The sequence below is a fragment of the Merops nubicus genome, unplaced genomic scaffold, assembly GCF_000691845.1.
Source record: "Merops nubicus isolate BGI_N331 unplaced genomic scaffold, ASM69184v1 scaffold16309, whole genome shotgun sequence".
Taxonomy (NCBI): Eukaryota; Metazoa; Chordata; class Aves; order Coraciiformes; family Meropidae; genus Merops; species Merops nubicus.
Genome location: NW_008631833.1, coordinates 54,374 through 75,364, shown reverse-complemented (window position 1 = coordinate 75,364; position 20,991 = coordinate 54,374). Strand labels below are relative to the sequence as shown.

At 46.0% G+C, this 20,991-nt stretch overlaps 1 protein-coding gene across 1 annotated transcript in view; it reads left to right on the top strand.

Moving 5' to 3' along the window:
* The window catches only part of RPTOR (regulatory associated protein of MTOR, complex 1), a gene marked incomplete at both ends in the record, with an annotated part of 97,559 nt that overhangs the window by 24,437 nt on the left and 52,131 nt on the right, over positions 1-20,991 (top strand). The window contains 6 exons of the mRNA XM_008947726.1: positions 1,125-1,225; positions 2,173-2,317; positions 11,737-11,812; positions 14,905-15,006; positions 18,145-18,228; positions 19,587-19,696. Of these exons, the coding sequence (XP_008945974.1) occupies positions 1,125-1,225; positions 2,173-2,317; positions 11,737-11,812; positions 14,905-15,006; positions 18,145-18,228; positions 19,587-19,696 (618 nt within the window). The remainder of the gene's footprint in view (positions 1-1,124; positions 1,226-2,172; positions 2,318-11,736; positions 11,813-14,904; positions 15,007-18,144; positions 18,229-19,586; positions 19,697-20,991) is intronic.

The following is a 20,991-nucleotide window of genomic DNA, read 5'->3' as shown; positions in this document are numbered from 1 at the left end:
ATTCCTGCTTGATACCATCAGTAAGACTTGTATCAGCTCAGTCTGCATTCAATAAAGAGAATTTACTATGAACTGTGTGCAGAACTCTCCATCTGCTGTAAAGACTTGAAGTCTACCATGAAACACCCTATTTCTGTTTCCACTGAAAACTGGCTTGCAAATGGCCATCGAATGGTTTAAGCTCAGCATTTGGCTTGCTGGGGAATCTCAGCAAGATCACTTTGGTTCCTAATTAATAACATTCTGACTTCTGAAACGCTGCTATTTTGCTGCAGAGGGTGTTCTGCAATGCAAATATTTATGTGAAATCCTCACCAGAGCAGTTGTGTGGCCTTGTGTTCCCTCTGCTTGCTCTGGAGAATCAGTTAACAAACAGTGTTCCAGAGATGGGTATTTTTCCTCTGATATCAAGACAGAGAGGAATTTTTTTATAAGATGTTAATTTCTGGTTGGTTTAGAAACTCTGTCTATGCAGGAGAACATGCATGGAAATAATGCTGCTGTACATGTCAACATCGAGCTGCCAGAGAGAGAGCTCTTCCTTTGTGGAGTATGTTTTGATACCTTTAATGTTTAAAAACTTGTTAGAGAAGAGAAGAGTTTGGATTGGTTTTTTTTTTTCTGGAATATGATCACTCAGAAGTTCTTACACAGGGATGTTATGGCTTGTGAGCATGCAGTTTTTAATGTAAATAATATTCATTATTAAACTTTTCATCAAGAAGTGAAAAATGGATGAAATGAAGCAGGGTGACACTTTTGAAGAAAAAGGCATTTCCATTGCACTTCAGAAATCACCATCTTCTCTTTGATGTCTTCCCAGATGTTTTTCTTTAACTCAGTTACCTATAAATAATTCCTTGTTTATCATCCTTTGCCTGGCAGTTCATCAATTCTATGATTCTATAATTCTATTCTATGATCTCACAAGAAAATTCAAACATAATAGATTTTGGGTAAGGAAGGTTTGTGTAGCAACGTTAATGCTTGGGTAAGAATTAAGATTCTGGAAGTACTGTCTTTAACGAGCCTTGATTGAACCTTTGAGGTTTGTGTGTGTGTGTGTGTGTGTATCAAAAAATGGCATCTTTGATAGGAAACAGTTGGGTTTTTTGCACTTGTAGGATTCCTGGAAGGCTGAATGACAGGAGGACTCCCCTGGGAGAGCTGAACTGGATCTTCACCGCTATCACAGACACCATCGCCTGGAACGTCTTGCCGAGAGGTGAGGATTGGCCCTAGCCAGGCTGGCACCAGAGGGGAGCCTTGCTTCTTCAGGGTAGAAGGATGAAGACTAAGATAAATGAGACACTGAACAAGGGGGAAATTAAACCCTGGTACTGAAAGAACAGACCAGACTGGGTCTTTAGGGTAGTTAAATTTTAAAAATTTGCTCTTTTTCCCTGAAGCGTTTTGGCAACACGCTCACTAGGAACTGGGAAGGTTTTTTCTATTTGTAATGTCATTGCTTTAGCTTGAATAATTTTCTTTCTTTCTGCATTTGTAAAGAGCAATGTATTTTCTTCCAGCCTTTGTTAGTATTGTAACTAAAGGGTCTTTTCCTCTTTGCTGGTGAGGCAGGCTATGACCCCCATGAGCAACTTCATCCCGTTCTTCTACCCCTGGTCTGCTTTGAGTTTGTACTTCTGGCACATGGGTGGCCAAATTTGTAAACAGTTTTCCAGCTATGATCTTTCTAATGCTCCATGCAGCATCAATTCTTGTTTGCCTCTATAGAAGATTGCACATTTGCTGTCTTTAGGATTCATTTTGGCTTCTCACAGGCACGTCAAACTGCCAGTTAACAGGGGTATACTTCCTGATTAAATAGTACACAGAGGTGCTTTTCTCCCTCAGTAATTTCCAAAACCTTAGTCAGGCTGAGTTTAACTGAAACACCAAAAGGGGAATTTTTACCCAGAAAAGACAAAGAAGAACCTGAGGTAGGAAATATTTAATTCTGTGAATGTAAAATGGGGAGTGACCGTGGTGCTTTGAGGGCACTTGGGAGGCAAGATTTCCTTTTGAGCGTTGTCACATCATATCAATGCAAAACTATCACTGGAATAAAACAGTAACATGTTTTTATGTTTTAAATGATTTTTTTGCATATTACCTAAAGTGCTTAAGTTATAAAATGTGCATCTGGTAATTCATGCCATCTCTTGGCAGATCTTTTCCAGAAGCTTTTCAGGCAAGACCTGCTCGTGGCCAGTTTATTCCGTAACTTTCTCTTGGCAGAGAGGATCATGAGATCCTACAACTGCACCCCCGTGAGCAGCCCTCGTCTACCTCCCACCTACATGCACGCCATGTGGTAAGTCAGAGCCCAGAGGCTGATGCCTTAAGGGGATTTCAGGCACTGAAGATTGTTACAGCTTCAGTCTACACAGCACTTTACTGATGAAGCCAGTGGATCAAAACTGAAGCGGCATGTGGCAGCGTAACACCCACCCCCAAACGTGTGTCTCCTCTCTGCATACATAATGCTGCTGTAATTCAGCATGGAACACAGATGCCTGGGTTCAGCCATGTCATCTTCCACTCCACCAGAAAAGATATTGGGCATCTGCTACCTTTATTTTCACAAAGTGAAGCTAAAGTGATCTGTGATTGGGAAGGGAGAGGAGCTGAGGGCCTGAGGGAAAAATTCTTACCTTGTGCCATTGCAGTAGAAGTCATCTTTTGCTGCAGAGTTCATCTGCTTTTACTGTTGCTTTTAAGATGATTAATGGAAATGGAGGTGGCACAGTTCTCTAAAAGCTTTGAAGTGACTATCTTTTGACTATCAAACAAGTCTCCCATGAATAATAATAATAATAATAGCAGTAATAACAAAACTGCTTGCTTTCAATTTTTATTCATTATGATTAAGAGCAGAACTGTACAAAATTTAGCTGAGTGCAGACTGGTACAGTCAGGCTGGAGTAGCTCCTGTAGGAGAAGGTAACTGGTAACTTGCTGAGAGGCCAAGAAAATGGCAGATAAAGGTGGCTGAGGGGGCTTAGCTTGCCTGCATTTTCCAAATCCTTTGGGTGTTTCCTCCATGTAATTGTGGAGGAAAATAAATGTAGAGGAGGTATGAGGTGATGCTGCTCAGTGTAAAGCTGATGGCAGCATCAGTGAGTTCAGACTCAGTGGGCTGGTTCCTTGGTGAAGTGGAGGTGAGCTGGCAGCAGAGAGCCCTGGTGGCATCTGGGGGTGCCAGCAGCCAGGGAGGGGGTGGTTGCTGGGGTGCCAAGTGGCTTTGGTTACTGGACATCACTGGGGCAGCAGGGGAGACTGGATGGAGGCACTGCCAATCAGGCAGCCTTGCTAGATGGACTACGAGCTGGAACATGGCAAACAGTGTTCTTAAGCTGTGCATCAGCAACTTCTGAGGAAAATCACTTCAGTTATTTAGAACTAGGGTGCATGGTTTTATCATAGTGTCGTGTGAGGGGCTGGGACTTTTGTAAGTGAAGAGCAGCAGAAACCACCAGTGATCCTGTGGTGTCTTTCAGGTAACAATGCACTTGATGTGGTGCAGCCTGAGCCACAGAACTGTTTCCAGTGGCAGCAGAGTTGCAGAAATTCTGCCATTAAAACAGCATATAAACCCCCTGTATTTCCAAGTCCTTATGGGACTATAATTCATTCTTATTGCCAGCATATTAAAGCCTATATTTCTGGATTCCTATGGGAGTATGAGTTGACTTTGAGCTGGTGTTGCCACCCATGTGCTGAACCACAGGAATGAAACCAGGAAGACCTGGATCTTGTTCTGTATCTCTTAGACCTGCGTGGTAGCACAGTGGTTTCAAGAAACCTAGGTTGTAGTTCTTCTGGTGCAAAATGGTGCTTTAAATACCTAAATACCTCTGTAAAGCCCTGTGGATAATGACGTTGTTGCTGCTTTTTAGGATTTACCAGAAGAAGAAAAGTCACATCCAGGGTTTTTTTTCCTTGTGAATCCCAAACACTAGCAAAGCAAACAGCAAGTGAGCAGAGGATCCCTTGACACACTTTACTCAGTGTCCTCCAAAAAATGTGCAGCTTGAAGCAAATCTAGCAAAGGGGAAAATTCCACTTATATCAGAGGTGGCTGAGTTAATTTTTATGAACTTTCAGTAAGAACAGATTTAGAAACTAAATTAGGGCTTGCTTAAATATTTTCTAAAAATAATCATTTGCATTTGTCTATTACCTTTCATTCAAGAATAATCTAATGGATCCCTGATCTGAAACCTCCAAACCCATTTTACTAGGTAATGTGACTGGGGGGCAGGAGAGTTGGCCAAGGGAGCATTGAGAAGAGTGGAAACTTCAAACACTGTGATTTGATGTCACGTTGAACCTACATCTAACAATGACCACGTCATTGGTACGTGGCAGATGATGCAGCAAGTTTTTGCTGATTGCTGTTTTATTGAGACTTTTCACAGATTTTTTTCATACCCAGCCTGTCAGGCAGTGTCAGGAGTCCTGGCTGCTGCATCATCAGCAGTCCTTTGATGTGCAAGTGGTGGGCAAGAACCTCCAGACTCTCTCCAGCAGTGCTGCAAATGCATAGTGGATGCCAAGACTGGCTCTGGGGTGTGTCAGCCAGTGCTCCTCCAGGATCTGACTTCAGGCCTTAAGGGACTTCTGTGCCCCTTGTCCTCTTCCTCCCCCTTTCAAAGACCAAAAAGACCTTTTTGGTCTTTGTTTATTTGGGTTGGTTTAGGGCCTCACACCCTTCACCATGATCCTGTGTGCACCAGGCATGTGTTCTTGGCTCAGGGTCTGGTTTGTTGCTTGCAGCCTAAGCAGTGATGTGATGCTTCAGTTTCCCTGATATATATGTACAGATAGTCTTCTCTCTTCCATTATTCTCTGGATGCTTATATGTCTTGCTCTGGGGCTTTGTTCCTTCATTCACACAGGTCAGATAAGATCACACTGTGTTCCTCTGCTGTTATGGACACAGGCTGTTCTGCACATCCACAGCCAAGACAGTGACTGAAAATGGGGTCTGCAAACAGACATCATTCACACACATCCCAGCAGCAGGCTGACTGGAGAAGCAAACTCCTCTTGTATGCTAGCACCTTTTTTGCACCATTTTTTTCAGAAAAGGCATGAGCAAATGTCCCTGTCTCAGTGAGAGTAGCAGCAAACCCACCAGCTCCTCAGAACCTGCACACACCCCCTGACCTCCCAGCTCGTCGCAGCAGCAGCCAGGGATTGTGCTCGTGGTGCTCTGCACCAGCCTTGGGACTCTCACTGGGAGCATCCTGCAGGTGGTGGGAGGGGCAGGGGCAGAAAGAGCTCCTGCAGGGAGTGTCCCTGCTTCCCACCCTGCTGGCTGGAGCTGGACCAGGGAGCTCTGCCAGCTCCAGGGGGAAGCCGTGGGAGAGCCCGGCGAGGCTGGTGGCCAGCAGCTGACTGGGAGGTGCTGGAGGGGGCACACGCTGCAAAATGCTCCTTAAGTTGGACTTCAGCATCAGTTTACCTCATGAATCATGACGACTGCCCCTTTTCAAACATTACATCTGGAGCATTTGCTCTTTATCTTCTTTGCTTACCTTTGTCTCTGCTTGTTTGACTGTTTTCCTGGAGTCACACTCAAATGTGTGGTGACTGGAGGATCTCCGTGGTTGTAGAAGCACTGAGGCTGATGGAGAGATGGGCTTCTGTTCCTTTTGGTTTAGTCCTTTTGGAAACAACTTTTTAACATTTTGACCTATTAAATTGTTGTTCTAGTCAGTTTGTTTGGTGGACCAGTGTTACCACCTCTTGTCTTGATTATCCTTTTTCCCTGAACACTTGAAGAAACGTGAAAACTCACCTTTTGAGGGAAAATTTGACCCACAAGCTATCAGTTTTTTTTATTTCCCCAAGAAGGGCATCATATTTGGGAATCAGGAGAGATGATCTCTGTGACCTTACCCTCTTTGGTAGGCTCGAACATATTACTTCATTTCTTTGTGTCTCTCTTACTTTTATTGGCTTTCTCTTTTACCTGCTTAGGCTTAAACCCTTCTGGGCACAGGCTGTTTATTTGTATTTGTTCAGTACCTTGCACTGTAGGTTCTTGGCTGCTGCAGGCACTACTATAATAAAAGTATTAATATTAATATATATTGATTGACTGGCTGTGCTGTTCAGCTTCGAGACTCGTTCCATCTATTGTGCAGTAAGAATAGGAGGCCTGATGCTCTGTCAGCATCTTGATCTCTCTTATGATGGATTATGGTTTCTCCATTACTGCTGTTGCCAGCAAGTTATATTCATGGCCTTTGAAAAGGCCTAATAATGTGTTTGGAAATATTTCCTAACGTAGGTCGTATATTAAACCCAAAGTTACCTTAATTATGCTTTGGAAGAGCTATGATTTGTCCATAACAGAAATACTGCAATGGTGTATACACCAACCAGGAAATTCTGGCTGAAAGTAAGTCATAATGGACTGCAAATAAGACAAGCTGGAAATTCTAGCTGAGAAGAAAAGCATCTGAGAGGAACAGAACTCCAGGTGAGAGGAGCTGGAGCCTGTGTGGGTGTTGCAGTTAACCAGATTTTTTGTGTGTGTGCATCTGTGTGTTAGTGTTAACATCTTCAAGACCCATTCATGAATTGCAGGTCGTTTAGTGGAGAGAAATAGGACAAAAATTGCAAAGCATGTGCTTTAAATTGTGGCCAGAGCCAGAGGATGCACTGGTAGAAGAAAGGATTTCATAGTTGTACCAAATAGTCATAGCAATAAATATTTTTTTTTTAAAAAATAACAGTGTCTGAGCAGCTTCCCAGCTGTGTCCCCTAAAGCAGGCTGGGAGAGTTCAGTGTCACTGCAAATCAAGTGAGTGCAGGCTGAAATCTGAAAATCAATCAAACAGGGTGTGCTGTGGAATTGTCCTTGCAGAAAAAAACAAACATGAAAAATCTTGTCCGGTGTACTTGATAAAGTCTGAAATGTTTAACAGTTCCAGAAACATGGTTTGAACCAAGCCAGTGCCTGGTGCCTGAGCCCCAAGACTGCAGATGGAATCACAGAATCATTAAGGTTGGGAAAGACCTCTAAGATCATCAAGTCCAACCACCAGCCCAACACTCCATGACCATTAAACCATGTCCTCAAGTGCCATATCTACACAAATTTGGAATCCCTCCAGGGCTGGTGACTCCACAACCTCCCTGGGCAGCCTGGGCCAACACCTCAGCACTCTGCCAGGAACTAAATTCTTCCTAACGTGCAATTTAAACCTTCCCTGGTGGATCTTAAGCCCATTTCCTCTTGTCCTGTCACTAATTACTTGGGAGAAGGGAGCAACACCCACCTCACTCCAGCCTTCTTTCAGGGAATTGTAGAGAGCAAGGTCTCAGCCTCCTCTTCTCCAGACTAAACAATCCCATTTCCCTTAGCTGCTCTTCCTAAGACATGTTCCACAGACCCTCCACCTTCCCTTTAGTTGCTCCTCAGCATGACTGTCCCACTAAGAAATACTCATTTTCACTAATATTATGTGCAGTGCAATATAATACAAAGTGTTCCCAGAAAAAGAGAGAATGTTAAAAGCCATCAACAATGCACTAGAAAAAAAATGTGATTAGAATGAAAAGCATTAGACATTAACTCAGCCCAGGAAATGTGAGTGTGAGATCTGCCCTCATGATCTAACAGCTACTGTGGCAGCTGTGGGTGAAGAAAGACTGGAACATGTCTTGGTAACTGTGTTCCACTTCTGCTGTCAAAGTTCCTGAGGGCTTCCATTCTGGAATGTTTCATGGATTTGCACAATAACACAGGCACTGAGCAAAGCTGGAACTCTTGGCCTTCTGCTCTTGGAAGTCCAAACTTTGCAGCACCTCTGGGAAACAAAATAAAGGCAGCTGGGTGAGTCCGTGTTAAAGTATTAAAGGTTTAAACAGTCCTACTGAAGTGAAATGAACTGGAATGAATTCAGGGGAGCTATTTCACTGGTTAATTTTCATTGTCAAATCCTGGAGGAGCAATGCCATTTCATCTGCAGGTGTCCTGTGCTCTGAAATGCAGTGTGTGTTTGCATCTGCTGTGCTGGGAGCCTCGTTGGAGGGGTTGATCCGTGTGGCTGGAGATGCAGGGCACTGGTGGCCTGTTCTCCTCACAGGCTCTTCTGCTGGCCTGCTGCAGGGCTTGGCTTCTTTGGATAAAAACACAGGCAAGGAAGTGCTTTTAGCTGATCAGTCTTCCAGCTAAGGAGAGGATTTAACAGACATTTACTCTGAAATACACATGGGGAATGCATGAGATTAAGTACGTTCTCAGCAGCTGAACCCAGGGAGTCCTCTGTCCTACCACAGCTGAAAATCTGTGGGTTTGACCCCTCTCTTTATGGGATTGTTTTTGTCTCCCTTGAGATCTGCTGCTGTGAAAGCTGCCAGGTCCTGAGCAGGCCTGTGGGTGACTGTGGCCGTGCTGTGTGGCCAGAGCAGAACAAAGCTTTGGAACTGTGGTGTGAGGGCTGGGGGGTAACTCCAGCTCCACACCTCTGGTGTCTCTCCCCAGGTTCTTCCCAGCTGCTGCCTCATGCATGTTGGGTTTAAACCATGTGGAAGTGGCCACCTCCTGCTAGATGGTGTGTGGTGGAAATCCTCTGGGCTTGGTCCCATCAGTTGCTGCTTGGGCTTGCTTGGTTTTGTTGCCCTTTTTGGGGAGACATGAAAGGAATGTGCCTCAACTGTTAAGTTTTAAAAAAGAAGTTAAGTCTGTGATGGCTTCTGACTTCACTGGGCTGTACAAAGAGGAGATGTCCTCTCTTCTTAGGTGAGCATGCTATCAATTTGTTGTACCCACAGAGCAATTAAGAAAACGTAGTATAACAGAGCTCAGTGACGTGTCCTTCAGTAGCACCACACAGTGATGTTGAACACTGCTTTGATTCAGTAGGTAGCACCCAGTGGATACTCACAGGGTTGTCTTGGCACAGCGTGGGGCCCGGGGTGGTTGGAATTGTGCAGCAGAGGGAGGAGGGAACAATGCTGAGGTGTCCCTGAGCTCTTTTTTGCCTAACGTAGTGAAAACAAATCTTGCAAAGCACTTTGCAAACAGCAGTCTGGCAAAGGAGGAGGAGAAGCAGTGATCTCTTGGGCTGGCTTTCATAAATCACTGCTGGGATGTGGCACCACCCAGCCCTGTTCCCCTGCTGCTCCCTAATTTATCTCTTGTTTGTGTGCTAAAGTGCAATATTAGTTCGGTGAGCACATCTGCAATTTGCCCACCTTCCTGCTTCCCCTTGGCATATTAAACCAGTCAATCACTGCTCCTCCTCCCCTCCACCAGCAGCCAGTATTTTCTCTCTGACTGTTAACAAGTCTTTTTTCCTTCTGTTTCTCTTTGCATACTCCAAGGAGTTGGTCCTTTACCACTCTTCTGTGGCTTGTTTTGAATATTTTAATTATTTTAATGCCACCATCTATTTTGCCAGCACAGTGAGTTACCTGCATTGCAACTCGTGCACAATCTAAAGTCTCAAAAGTCATGTGCAGCTGCTCTAGTAGTTGGAAATAGTGAAGCTTCACTTTAGGCAAAGCTGCTGTTGCTTTTCTCTGTGTCTTGGGGGGTGGGATGGGGTGGGGGCTGTTCCTGCAGAGACAGCAGAAGGGGTGGGCTGGGAAAGGCTGGAGGGATTAGTGTCATGGTAATTATCTGAGCTACTGAGGGTCTGTAGGCAGTTGGTGTTGATCAGCAGCTCCCCAGGTGATGATGGGCAGGGCAGTTTGGGTTTTAGGTTGGTGGTGACTCCTTGGAAAGGTGGAGTCACTCTGGCTGGATGTATGGATTCTCAATGGCCTGCTTTTAGAAGTGTAAAAAAAATAATTGTGATTTTTATCTTATAAAATATCTTTAAATTTTTGTATGTTCTTTCTGACAACACTTAAAACCTTTGAGATTTGACCTTGCTGAGCTGCTTTGGACATTTTTTACAGCAGTATTAGTGCTTTTTGCCTAAAATGACTTGGAGAAGCTCAGCATCTTAGCTCTGTGCCTCAGCAGTACAATGACCCACCCAGAATCCTTTACAGGCAGCCAAAATAAGACTCGTTGTCTCTGATCTCTGAACCATTTTTCTTCTGTGTAGGAAAACTTACCTCCAAGGTACTATGTGCTGACATTTTCCAGCGTTTGGGATAATTTCTTGAGGTGGCCTTGCCCACTCCTTCAGGAAACCTGAAAGTCAGAAATGTTCATTCTTTGCTTGAAGTGAAATTATCTTTCTATTTGCACTGCTTGACTTCACCTCTCTCTCAAGCAGGAATAAATCTCTCCCTCATCAGCTCTGTAAACATTTTGTCTCCAGCATGAGTCTTTATTGAGCACGTGGGAAGTATTTGTTGCCCATGCTTTGATTATCTCTTGATTACCTCTTAATTATATTGGCAGCAGATTGTCATGTGGAAGGTGGATGTTGTGAAGCAGAGGAACAAGGTCTGGGGCAACTAAACCAAGCTGCATCTCTTGAATTCATACTAAAAATGCAAGAGCCTTGTAGTTTATTTTTCCATTTAATTGGAGCAATTGTTTTTGGCTGAGAACAGCTGCCAGTCAGGCTGATGGGGGAGGTGTTGCTCGGCAGCTGCTCTAGTGGAAAGCTTTGTTGGACTCAAACCAGGGAGATTTAAGAACTTATCAGAGCAGGTAACTAAAATACACTGTATTGATTATCACCTATGGCCTCAGGTCTGCAAATGTTCCTAGGAGAGGAAAAATTGCTTATCCCAGCGAGGTTAACACGTGATGGCCACCAGCCCTGGAAGAGCAAATGTGTCTGGAGAGTAAATTAGTTTCTTCTGTAAGGAACCCAGCAGGTGGTGGGTTAACTCCCTGGCCTTCCTGAGCCCATAAATTCATGTGTGCAAATGAGAAATGTGTGGAACATCTACGGGTAGAGCAGGGATAATCATTTCTGGGGTAGAAACTGGCTGTTTCACTTTTTTGGAGGTGTTTTAGGAACTTTTGAGACCCGATGCATTGGTCTGAGTTTGGGAGCATCTTGAAGCAGGCTGTTGGGACGTTTTTGTTTGCCCTGGGTCAGCCACAAGAGGTTCCTTGGCCACTGTATGTGGTTTACATGCTGTTATAACTGTAATACTAAAGTGTTGTAAGTCTCAATACTTCAGCCATTAAATAATATACTAAGTAAGTATAAAAATTTAAATCTTTAAATGTTTTCTTCTTCTACTTTAGGCTGCATCTCTCCATCCTTGGGGTGGGTTATGTAGAGCCAGGCTTTGAGGGTGGCCACACAACCCCCAGCCCAGTGTTGGATGAGTGGAGGCTGAGTTACTTCTCTCAGCAACGTGCACAGTGACACAGGGTCCGTGTCAGGGGGTGGAAAAGGAGAGTTGGCTTGGTTAGAGTCCACTAAATTCCTTTTTCTAGTTAGAAAAAAACTCATCCATTTTGCCTGAGGACAGTTGTATAATAAGACTTGAATTCACTCTGGCTTCTTCCTCTGTTACAGAGAAGAGCAGTGTCTGTGAACTTCAGCTGGGATCTTCTCACCTCACTCACATTTTGTTGGTCAGCCTGATAGGATGCTGGACTAGACCTGTTCTTCTGAATAGTTTCCTGTGTTAGATTTGCCTTTTTAAAAAGAGGGAACACAAAGCACCTCTAAGCAGTCAGACAGCACTGCTTTGTCCACACACTGGCATGGTCAGAGTTTAGATTTACATTCCTGTTACTTATGAACAACTTGTAACAACTTCTCCTCCCTCTTTCCCCTTCTTCCCCAGGCAAGCGTGGGACCTTGCAGTGGATATTTGCCTTTCCCAGTTACCTACAATTATAGAGGAAGGAACGGCCTTCAGGGTAAGCTGGATAATATCCTGAAATGTTGTGTGCCCAGTTTAACCCATTATTTGAAACCTCAGTTTAGTGTATCACTTTTGCTTGTTGAGTCTTGAATTGTTGCAGTTTAAGGGTTTATATTTTTGGAAAACTCTGTTCTCCTCCCTTAGAGGGATAGACAGAAAAGCAACGTTCAGTTCTTCACTCTTGGATGAGAGGACAGCTTCAGCCCACAGCTGTGGGTCAGGAGGAGACTCCTGCCAGCAGAAATGGTGCCTGAGACCTGACTGAAGTTTTCAGAGAACTCAGTCTTGTCTGACAGCATTGTTACCAAAAAAAAAAAGTCTTATTAAAGTATTTTTCAGAGAAGCATAAAACTGAGGCTGAGGGAATGTCCAAAGAGCTTTCTTAAGCGTGGTGTCATTTGTAGGAGTCACTGGGGGGTTTTCTGCTTCAGTTAATCTCAGAGAGCAGTAAAGTAAAATTTTTAATATTATATTTGGCTTAAATTCCTCTGGTCAGAATGAGTTTTTCTTGACATTCCTTTGGCATTTCATGAATGGAAACCTTTAAGTAATAATCACTGTAACATCTCTGATACCCCTTCAACTGTGATGTTCTTGCTAATTTTACTGTGACGTTCTGGCATTTTATTTATGTTACCAAGCTTCCAAGAGGTCTTCTGGCTGTGGTTACAGGTTGTCTCCAAAGAGCTGAGTGCAGGAGGAGAGCTGGGGACTTGTGCAAAGGCGAGGGTTGATAAGGATGGCCTCAGGCTTTTGTCCTCCCAACCCTTTCTTTCTCCACTCTATGGGCTAGTTTAAAATCTAAACACATATTTTTCCTTTCCTGGCTTAAGTTCATTTTTACTTCAGGCCTCTACCAATGTCAGTGGCTGCTTTTATATGAGGCTTAGACCTCGTCTGAGCATGCACTTCCCACTTGTGAGTTGAAATTCAGCACATTTCTGTGTGTTTCAGGGCTGAGAGAGGCACACACTTGGTCGGGGTGAGACAAGAGGCCAGTGAACAAGAGTGGTCGTTCTCAGCTAGTGATTGATTCAAGAGAGGGTGGAAACTATTTGCAATCAGGTTTTCAAGCCAGACAAATGTAAATTCTAATGTGTTTGGCCCGGAACCTGGGGTGGGCAGAGCTCTGGAGGTGGAGTGGCAGCTGGGAGCCTGAGTACCAGGAGTTCCCAAGCAGGGCCGGGTCCTCCTGAGCTCCTCCTCACCCTTTAGGTTAAAGTCCAGAGTGACTGGAACCTGTAGGTTTGTGCCTGCTCTGTGCAGAGGGGACAGGTGTTAGTAACCTGTTGAACATCTCTCTGAGGCACCTGCAGGAATATGGAACTGGGCTGTTGGAGTGGGAGGGGCTCAGTTCTGCTCTGTGACGAGCAGTCGGAGCAGACAGACACTTGCACTTCTCTGACCTATTCCTTGTGTTCTGATGAATGTTCTGCCCTCAGACCTCTTGATTTCTGCCCAGCAAGAAGCCCTGTGTGTCAGAGAAGGGTGGCTGCTGCTGGCCAGCAGTAATCCTGGGAGGGCTGGGCAGGGGGCACTGAGCTTTGCCAGGGGGTTCTGCTCCAGGGGATCCCCTGCAGCCCACTGGCATCCAGAGGCCAGGCTGCCCTGGGTAGAGCAGCTGATAATCTCTTCAGGGCTGTTCTGGCTCAGCAGCACGTGATCAACCACGTGTGCCTGACTGCTGCTCATCCACCACGTGTTCCATCCTAGTCAGAACCAGCAAACAGGACAACCTGGTGAAGAGCCCAAGGGCTCCCAGTGCTTGCATGGGGGTGACAGGGCAGGGACAGGGCTCCTGGTCCATTTGGGTTGGTTCACTCTCCCCCCTCCCATCCCTTCCCTGCCTCCTTCCCCCTTGGTTACTGGTTTCCTGTAGATCCTGGACTGGAAGCTGCAATGTGCTTTGTTGGTACTTTCTCCTACCCAGCTTGTGCTTGGTGTGATGCCATTCAGATGCCCGTGGTAGAGTAATGTGATTTACTGTCTTAAACACCAAGTACCAAAGTACAGCTGGTAGGGGTGAGCTGCTGGAGGTTCAGCCCATCCCTTGGATCCTTAGTAGGGCACTAGTGTAAAGTCTGTTAAATACTATAGTACTCTGTGTGTTATTTTTATGCTCCTTTACCCACACTATCAGACTATCTCTAATTCAATTTGTGGATTCAATATCTTAAGTAAATTTTCTGTTTTTTTGTTTGCCTGTATGAAGTCTTTTCACTACGTTGCTGGTGCCAGAAGTCATGGATAGAGAGATGAAAGGATTGAATTATAAACCTGATAAACAGGAGGCAGCCTCCATACAGCCCAAACCAGCACGTCTGAATCCCTGCCTGTGTGTAGGAGAGGTTTGTGGCAGCCAGGGAAGACAAAGCTGTGCACAGACATATTTTTGTGGTTGTTGGACCTGGCAGAGGTAGAGCTGAGTGCTGCCACAGGAGCAGAGCTGCCTCTGCTGAGCAGATAGATCTGCTGCTGTTCTACCTGCTGCTCGTCTGGAAAAGATTAACCAGCTTTCCCTAGGACCTTGTGTGTTATCTTCTCCTGTTTCTCTGCTCTTTCCTTCTCCTTGCCAGACCAGTCTTTGAAAAATTTGTATACAATTTAGTGTATTAGAAATAGTGTGGCCAGCAGGAGCAGGGCAGGGATCATCCCTTGGACTGGGCACTGGGGAGGCTGCACCTTGAATCCTGGGGTCAGTTCTGTGCCCTTCCCTCTCAGAAGGTCCTTGAGAGGCTGGAGTGTGTCCCAGAAAAGGGCAACGAAGCTGGGGAAGAGTCTAGAGATCTTCTGGCTCTCGACAACTCCTTGAAGAGAGGTTGGAGCCAGGCTGCTCAGGGCAGTGGTGGAGTCTCCTCCCTGGAGGGGTTTCAAGCTGTGATGTGTTGCTGAGGGACACGGGGCAGTGGTGGGCTCGGCAGTGTTGGCTTGGACTCGATGACCTTAAAATTCACTTCCAAATAAACACATCAAGAATAAAAAAATAGTTTTAGAAGCAATAACTGCGAGTCCTGAAACCATTTGCTTGACTCTTTTGATTTTCTTTTCCTGCTAACCCAACCCGTGGTGCTGCCCTTGCTCCCCCAGCACAGCCCCTTCTTCGCGGAGCAGCTGACGGCGTTCCAGGTGTGGCTGACCATGGGCGTGGAGAACCGCAACCCCCCCGAGCAGCTCCCCATCGTCCTGCAGGTGAGAGCCAGGCTGTGCCCCTGCTGGGGTGGCACCACTGGGCACAGCAGCACACCTCACTGCTTTCCTCCTGTAGGATCTCCTCCTGCGCGCCAGCTCTGTCAGGCAGACTTTATCTTCTCTCTGATTTCAGAAAGTGGAAGTTACTGCAGTGTGAACAGTTTGGAAATGGCTTCTTTATCTGCCTGGTGCAGCCTGGGAAGTGTTCTCTTTAATGTGACATTTTGCTGCAAGAATGTAGAAAAAAGTCTCTGAAGACTGTGTAGAGTTCTAGGAGGCATTTGCTCAGAGCAGACAAAGTTCCTCTGTATGAAGGTGAAGTAAATCTAAGAGAATCAGAACACCTCATTCCAAACAATATTTTAGGGCAAGGCACATATTGCAATTGTCATCTGCTCTTGTCCTCCCCAGGAGTTTGTACTGACAGAAATATAAGCCCTCATCAAGGTAGCTGAGGTCTCTCCTCTACCAGGCAGCAGAATTTAGTCTCTGTTTTAAAGGAAGGTGATTCCAGTGGCTTGCACAAGGAGTCTCTGTTTTAAAGGAAGGTGATTCCTGTGGCTTGCACAAGGATATGTGAGTTCCTTCACTAAATGCAAGAGGACTTGTTGTCCCTCTGTTAGCCACCAGCTTGCTTTGTGACTGACAGCACCATCCATCTCTGTAAAGCAAAATCTTAATTTCCCTGAGCCTTCCAAGGCTCGGGAGATGAGCTGGATGAAGAGAGGTGTGGTTTGTCTCCATCCCTGCAATGGGAGGAGGCAGGCTTCCCCCCAGCACTCCCTCACTGCTTGCCAGTCAGGCACTTGGCACCAGCAGGCTCAGCAGGTAGCGTAACCTTGTGGTGGGATTGAGAGGACACCTGGCAAAGGAACCTGCTTTCCTTCCTGGAGCCAGCACGAGGAATTTATTCTTATAATTACAGCATATTCATTATAGAGTGGAATAAGATTGCTTGTTAACAAGTTTGAAATACTTCAAGTCAGAGACCAACTGGTTGTGAGGAGGAGGCAGGTGCATTTCTGACCCCTTTGGAGTGTCTTTTGGCCCTGACTCCTTGGGAGCCCTTTGACTCTGCTGCTGTAGCCTAACAAAGGCTGGTTCTGTTTCCCCATTTTAGATGTTCCCCTGGGGAAATAAGGCATTTGAGTGCCAGGGCCATGATGCCAGCCATGCAGAGCTTGGAGTGGTCAAGGACAGGGAAACAGTCCTTCATAAATGGCCTTCTAATGGCCTTCAGGAAGTTGCTTTCCATCTCGAGTTCTTGCTCTGCGTGGGGCAGGTTGGACACGGGTGGCTTCCTGGTGTGGTGTCCAAGAGAAATGAGGACATGCACAGCCAGAACCAGCATGAGCAGCAGGTGCTTGACCCTGTGGAGGTGCCTCCTGCCATGTGATCTCCAGTGCACACAGATGAGAGCAGCATTACTCCACTGCTGCAGCCCCTTCTGCTGTCCTGCAGGCACTGGGGATTCCTGCTATGGACTGCTACCATCCCCTCATGTCGTGGTTAGCCTCTGACTTGCATTGTGGCCATCAGTAAACTTCCCTGGCTCCTGTCTGGGACTAAGGATGGATGTGGATGTCAGGGTGGGATGTGACACGCTGCTGTCTGTGCAGCCCTTTCCTAACTTCACTGAAAGTTCATCAATTGTGCAGAGACTCCCCACATCCTCAGCCCAGTCTCTAGAATTTGTGTCAGTTTTGGCTTCAGGTTATTGTGCAGGGCAGTTTGGGAAATGGGAATACAAAAACCTGACAGGCTGATGGCTGTTCCTGTTTTAGAAAACAATGACATGGAGCTTTTAGCATCAGACACAGGTTGATTGGGTTAAAGGTTCTTGTGGGATGCCAGCAGTTTTGGGATGTGCATTCGTGTCTTCACCTGCAAATCATTTTCAATTACATCCATTTTTTCCCTAGCTATGACAGAATTTGTGGATTTATTTGTCCTTCTGAAGGTCAGCTAATAACAGCATTGCCAGATCTGCCAGTCTCCCATCGCTGGCATCAGCACCAGGACCTGACCTGGCCCTGGCTGGAGGGTCAGCCCTGCCCTGGTGTCTGTTACTGCTTTAATCTCAAGCAGCTGCCCCTGTGATTCCTCCACTGGGCACCTTTAAAGCCCAGTGTTAATCGTGCCAAGTTCTGTAGTAAGTTTATAGAATAGGCTGGTGCCAACTGGGGCAGGATGACCAGAGTCCTTTCTCCTGTGACCTGTCCTGAGACCCGAGCTCTGATAGTCAGAGGTGAAACTACTGAAGTAGTTAACACAGCCTCCTGATTTCTTCTTCTTCTTCTGGACTTTTTCTGCACAACTTTAGTATCTAGTATCAGTCATCCATAGTGTGAGACATGATGTGAGTAATTTAGTTATTCTTCGATATTAAACATGAAAAATAAATTTAATTTGAATATGCAGTGTGGAAAAACACTGAAAAGGGGATGGAATTGTGGAGCTAAATCATTTCCCTGAGACCTGTGCTGAGGGATGTTCCTCCATCTAAACTGAGGATTAAACGTTGCATTCCAATATCTTACATCTGCTAAGGAGATTAAGAACTGAAAGTCTGTCTGTTAATATTTCACACCAGGGTAGGTATAAGCCAGTAAACTACCACCTCATTATCGTTGTCAGACTCTGTTTTAATGAGATTTTTATTAACGACTAATGTGACCTTTTGCTTCCCTCTTAAGTCTCTTACATCGATTTGCCAAGGAAGGCAAAGCCTCTTTTTCTGCTTCTGAGCTGGTTTGAGTAATGGGAGGCTGGGCCTTTGGCTCACTGTGGATTCCTCCTGCAGACAGAGTCGTGGCCCTGCTTCACTGGGGACAGGCAGCACGAGGAGATAGCTGCAATCTGCAGGGGCTGCTCCCAGCTAGCAGGGCTGTGCTGGGACCTGCTGGGCCTGGGGGAGCAGCAGCAGGGGAGCCATGGCCTGGGGACCCTGCACAGCTTCCCCCAGGGGCTCTTGTGGGAGGGCAGTAACCCCCTGGGGGGACACTGTTTGCACTCAGCCTTTGTCCTCCAGCTCCTCCCTTCCAACCCTGCTTTGCTCAAGGGGAGGTGAGGCTCCCGAGGGCCTCTGGCTTCTGCCCTTGGTGTCCCCAGCAGTAACCCTGTCCCTGTCCTCTGCAGGTGCTGCTGAGCCAGGTCCATCGCCTGCGAGCCCTCGATCTCCTGGGAAGATTTTTGGATCTGGGTCCCTGGGCCGTGAGCTTGGTGCGTGGCTGTTGCACACCCTCCTGCACAAGGCTGCCTTCCCTCAGCAGGGGTGCTAAATACAAATGCTGAGGGATGGGAGGAAGATGGAGAAGATGGTGGATTTGACAAATGACCAGGGTTTTAAGTGTTCATGTGTGTGAAATTGGAGCAAGCATCCATAAAAGAAAAGTGGTTTGTATTAATCAAAAAGGCTGAATAGCTGTTCATTTGCAACAAAGAGGAGTTCCATGGGAATAGGTTAGGGTAAAATACTGGAAGACCAGAAAGGAGGAAATATCTGGGACAAATAAGATAAAAAAAGTAACAAAAAAATAGCACATATGTTTGTTATCTGTCCTCTTGGCTTCCTGGCTGTGTGATTTTCTTCTCTTCCTTTATCTGTTTGGTGTCTGGATTTTATAAGCTCTTCTGAGGAGGCAGCAGCTGCCTTCTGCATCTTGGAAAGTGGCTGGCACCGTGCAGGTGATAAATAAGGATTAAACAGAGGAGCAGTTTAAAACACTTGTAAATGGAGCTACTTGCTGATGAAAGTGATGAAGACAAGCCAGCAGCTGATCATAGAATAGCTCGATGATGGGATGTTTTAGGGGGGTTTTTTCACCTTCTGCCTTCATCCCAGCCAAGACTTGCCTTTGCAAACAGCTTAACCCTCAGTGGTAGGAAGACAACATGCAGTAGAGGTGGTTTTAGGACCTCTGGATTGTAAACTTATATTAGGCTCAGAACAGAGCTGCAGATAACCACAGTGGCCTTCATTCTGGCTGTTATGTGCTGTATAAACCCTGCTGGCCATGTCATGGGGTGGCAGGTTGTGTGGGTGGACCCCCCCTGAGCCTGGCCTTTCCTCTGTGCTTTGGGGGGTGTCAGAATCACAGTGAGATGTGCAGGCTCCACGTGTTGGGTGGCCTCCTGTGAGCACAGTCTCTCATGCAGAAGGCTTGGTAAAAAGTCTGTGTAAGGCGAGAGGCCCGTTTAATTTCCAGGGGGAAGGCAGTAATTACTGAGCTTTTGCAATATGTTTGCTTGTGAGAGCAAATGGCCCTATCTGAGGAGAGCACAACCTATCATGAAGCACAAAATAGCACAGGCTGTAATGAGTAGAAGCTGGTGCTAGATTAACTCCGAGTCTCTGTGGACCAAATGAGTCTGAAAATATCTGGTGACATCCAAGATTAAAATGAGCAATAGACAAATACACAGGGATCTCCTTTTTACTAGAAATGTATGAAATTGTTTTCTGCCAGATTGCTCATCTGTGTCATTAAACGTGCTGCCTCTCACCCGGGGCTCGGCCCTGCCCCGCGCGGCGCCGCCGAGCCCCTCACCAGGGTTTGCTCTTCTCTCTGGCTCCCCAGGCCCTGTCTGTTGGCATCTTCCCCTACGTGCTGAAGCTACTTCAGAGTTCAGCTCGTGAGCTGAGACCACTCCTCGTCTTCATCTGGGCCAAAATTCTGGCAGTGGACAGTGTGAGTACTTCTGAGCTCGGCCGTTTCTTTCGGGTTTCAGTGATGTGCCTTTCCCCCCTCCTCCCCATGTGCTTTATCCAGTTATTTTAAACTTGAGGTACTCCAGTGGACAGTGTGAGTACTTCTGAGCTTGGCTGTTTCTTTCGGGTTTCAGTGATTTGCCTTTCCCCCACTCCTCCCCATGTGCTTTATCCAGTCATTTTAAACTTGAAACCACACAGCTTTAGCTGCAGAGCAGCATATTATCTTACTAATTTACTGGGCTTGTATGGAAGCTGGCTTCTGGAACTTTGGGAATGGGGAGCCCCCATGAAGGTGCTGATGGCTTCAGTAGGTTTGCTGCCCACCTCTTCATGCCTGCCCAGGTCTCTCAGTGCTGCAGTGTCATGCTCACATCCCACAGTTCCTCATCCCTCCTCTGGTTCTAGGGTGTAGGTGCTCTAGGTGAAAGCCATCAGATCTCACTGGTTGTGTCTTTCTTGGGAAAGATATTGCTCTGTTCACTGAAGGGGCTCAAACACACTCATACCTTCTGTCACCTCTTCCCAGGTGAGAGCACACATCCACATGCTCATCCTCTCCCTCAATTTGTTCACTTTAGATGGTGATCAAACCTGTTTTCTTCAAGACTGTTTGGGTCAGTTATCAAAGCAGGCTGTGGATAGTCTTGGGAGTCGTGCTGCCACGTTGAAGATGGTTGGCACAGTATTCACCCCCCCACAGGAGACCAGTTACTCCTCTCATGGGTCTGTGATTCTGGTCTTCTCTACAATATTCTGGCACCTTTTGGCGTGAGGTTGAAAAGCTAAGCCCTGATTATTGAAGGCAGCCTTAGCTAGAGCTCTAGTTTGTTGGATTTAAAATAAATAATTAAGCAGGTAAGTAGCTGCAGATAATTTGTATAGTCATATACATGACTCTGTGCTTTGTGGGTGCAATTAGTTGAGCGATATAAAATTATTAGCAGTGGTGCACACAGTTAATTGCAGGCGTGATAATAAGCTGATACAAAATTGTCTGAACTGCTTGTAGAAGTTGGATCTTGCCTATTTGGGAGTTTATTTCTGTTCTATCTCTTCCATTTCAGCATGGGGAATCATATTGAATTTGTTGGAATTTCCCCACTGTTGATCTAGTGTTGTCAGGTTTAGTTTTATAAATATATTTTCATTAACATCCTGAGAGGGTTTTGGAAAGCAAACAAAATGAAAACTATTCATCTTAAAGCTACTCTTGAGCAGCTTATTTTTGATGGCTGACGCTTCAGCCCCAGGTATGTTTCAGAGTAGGCTCA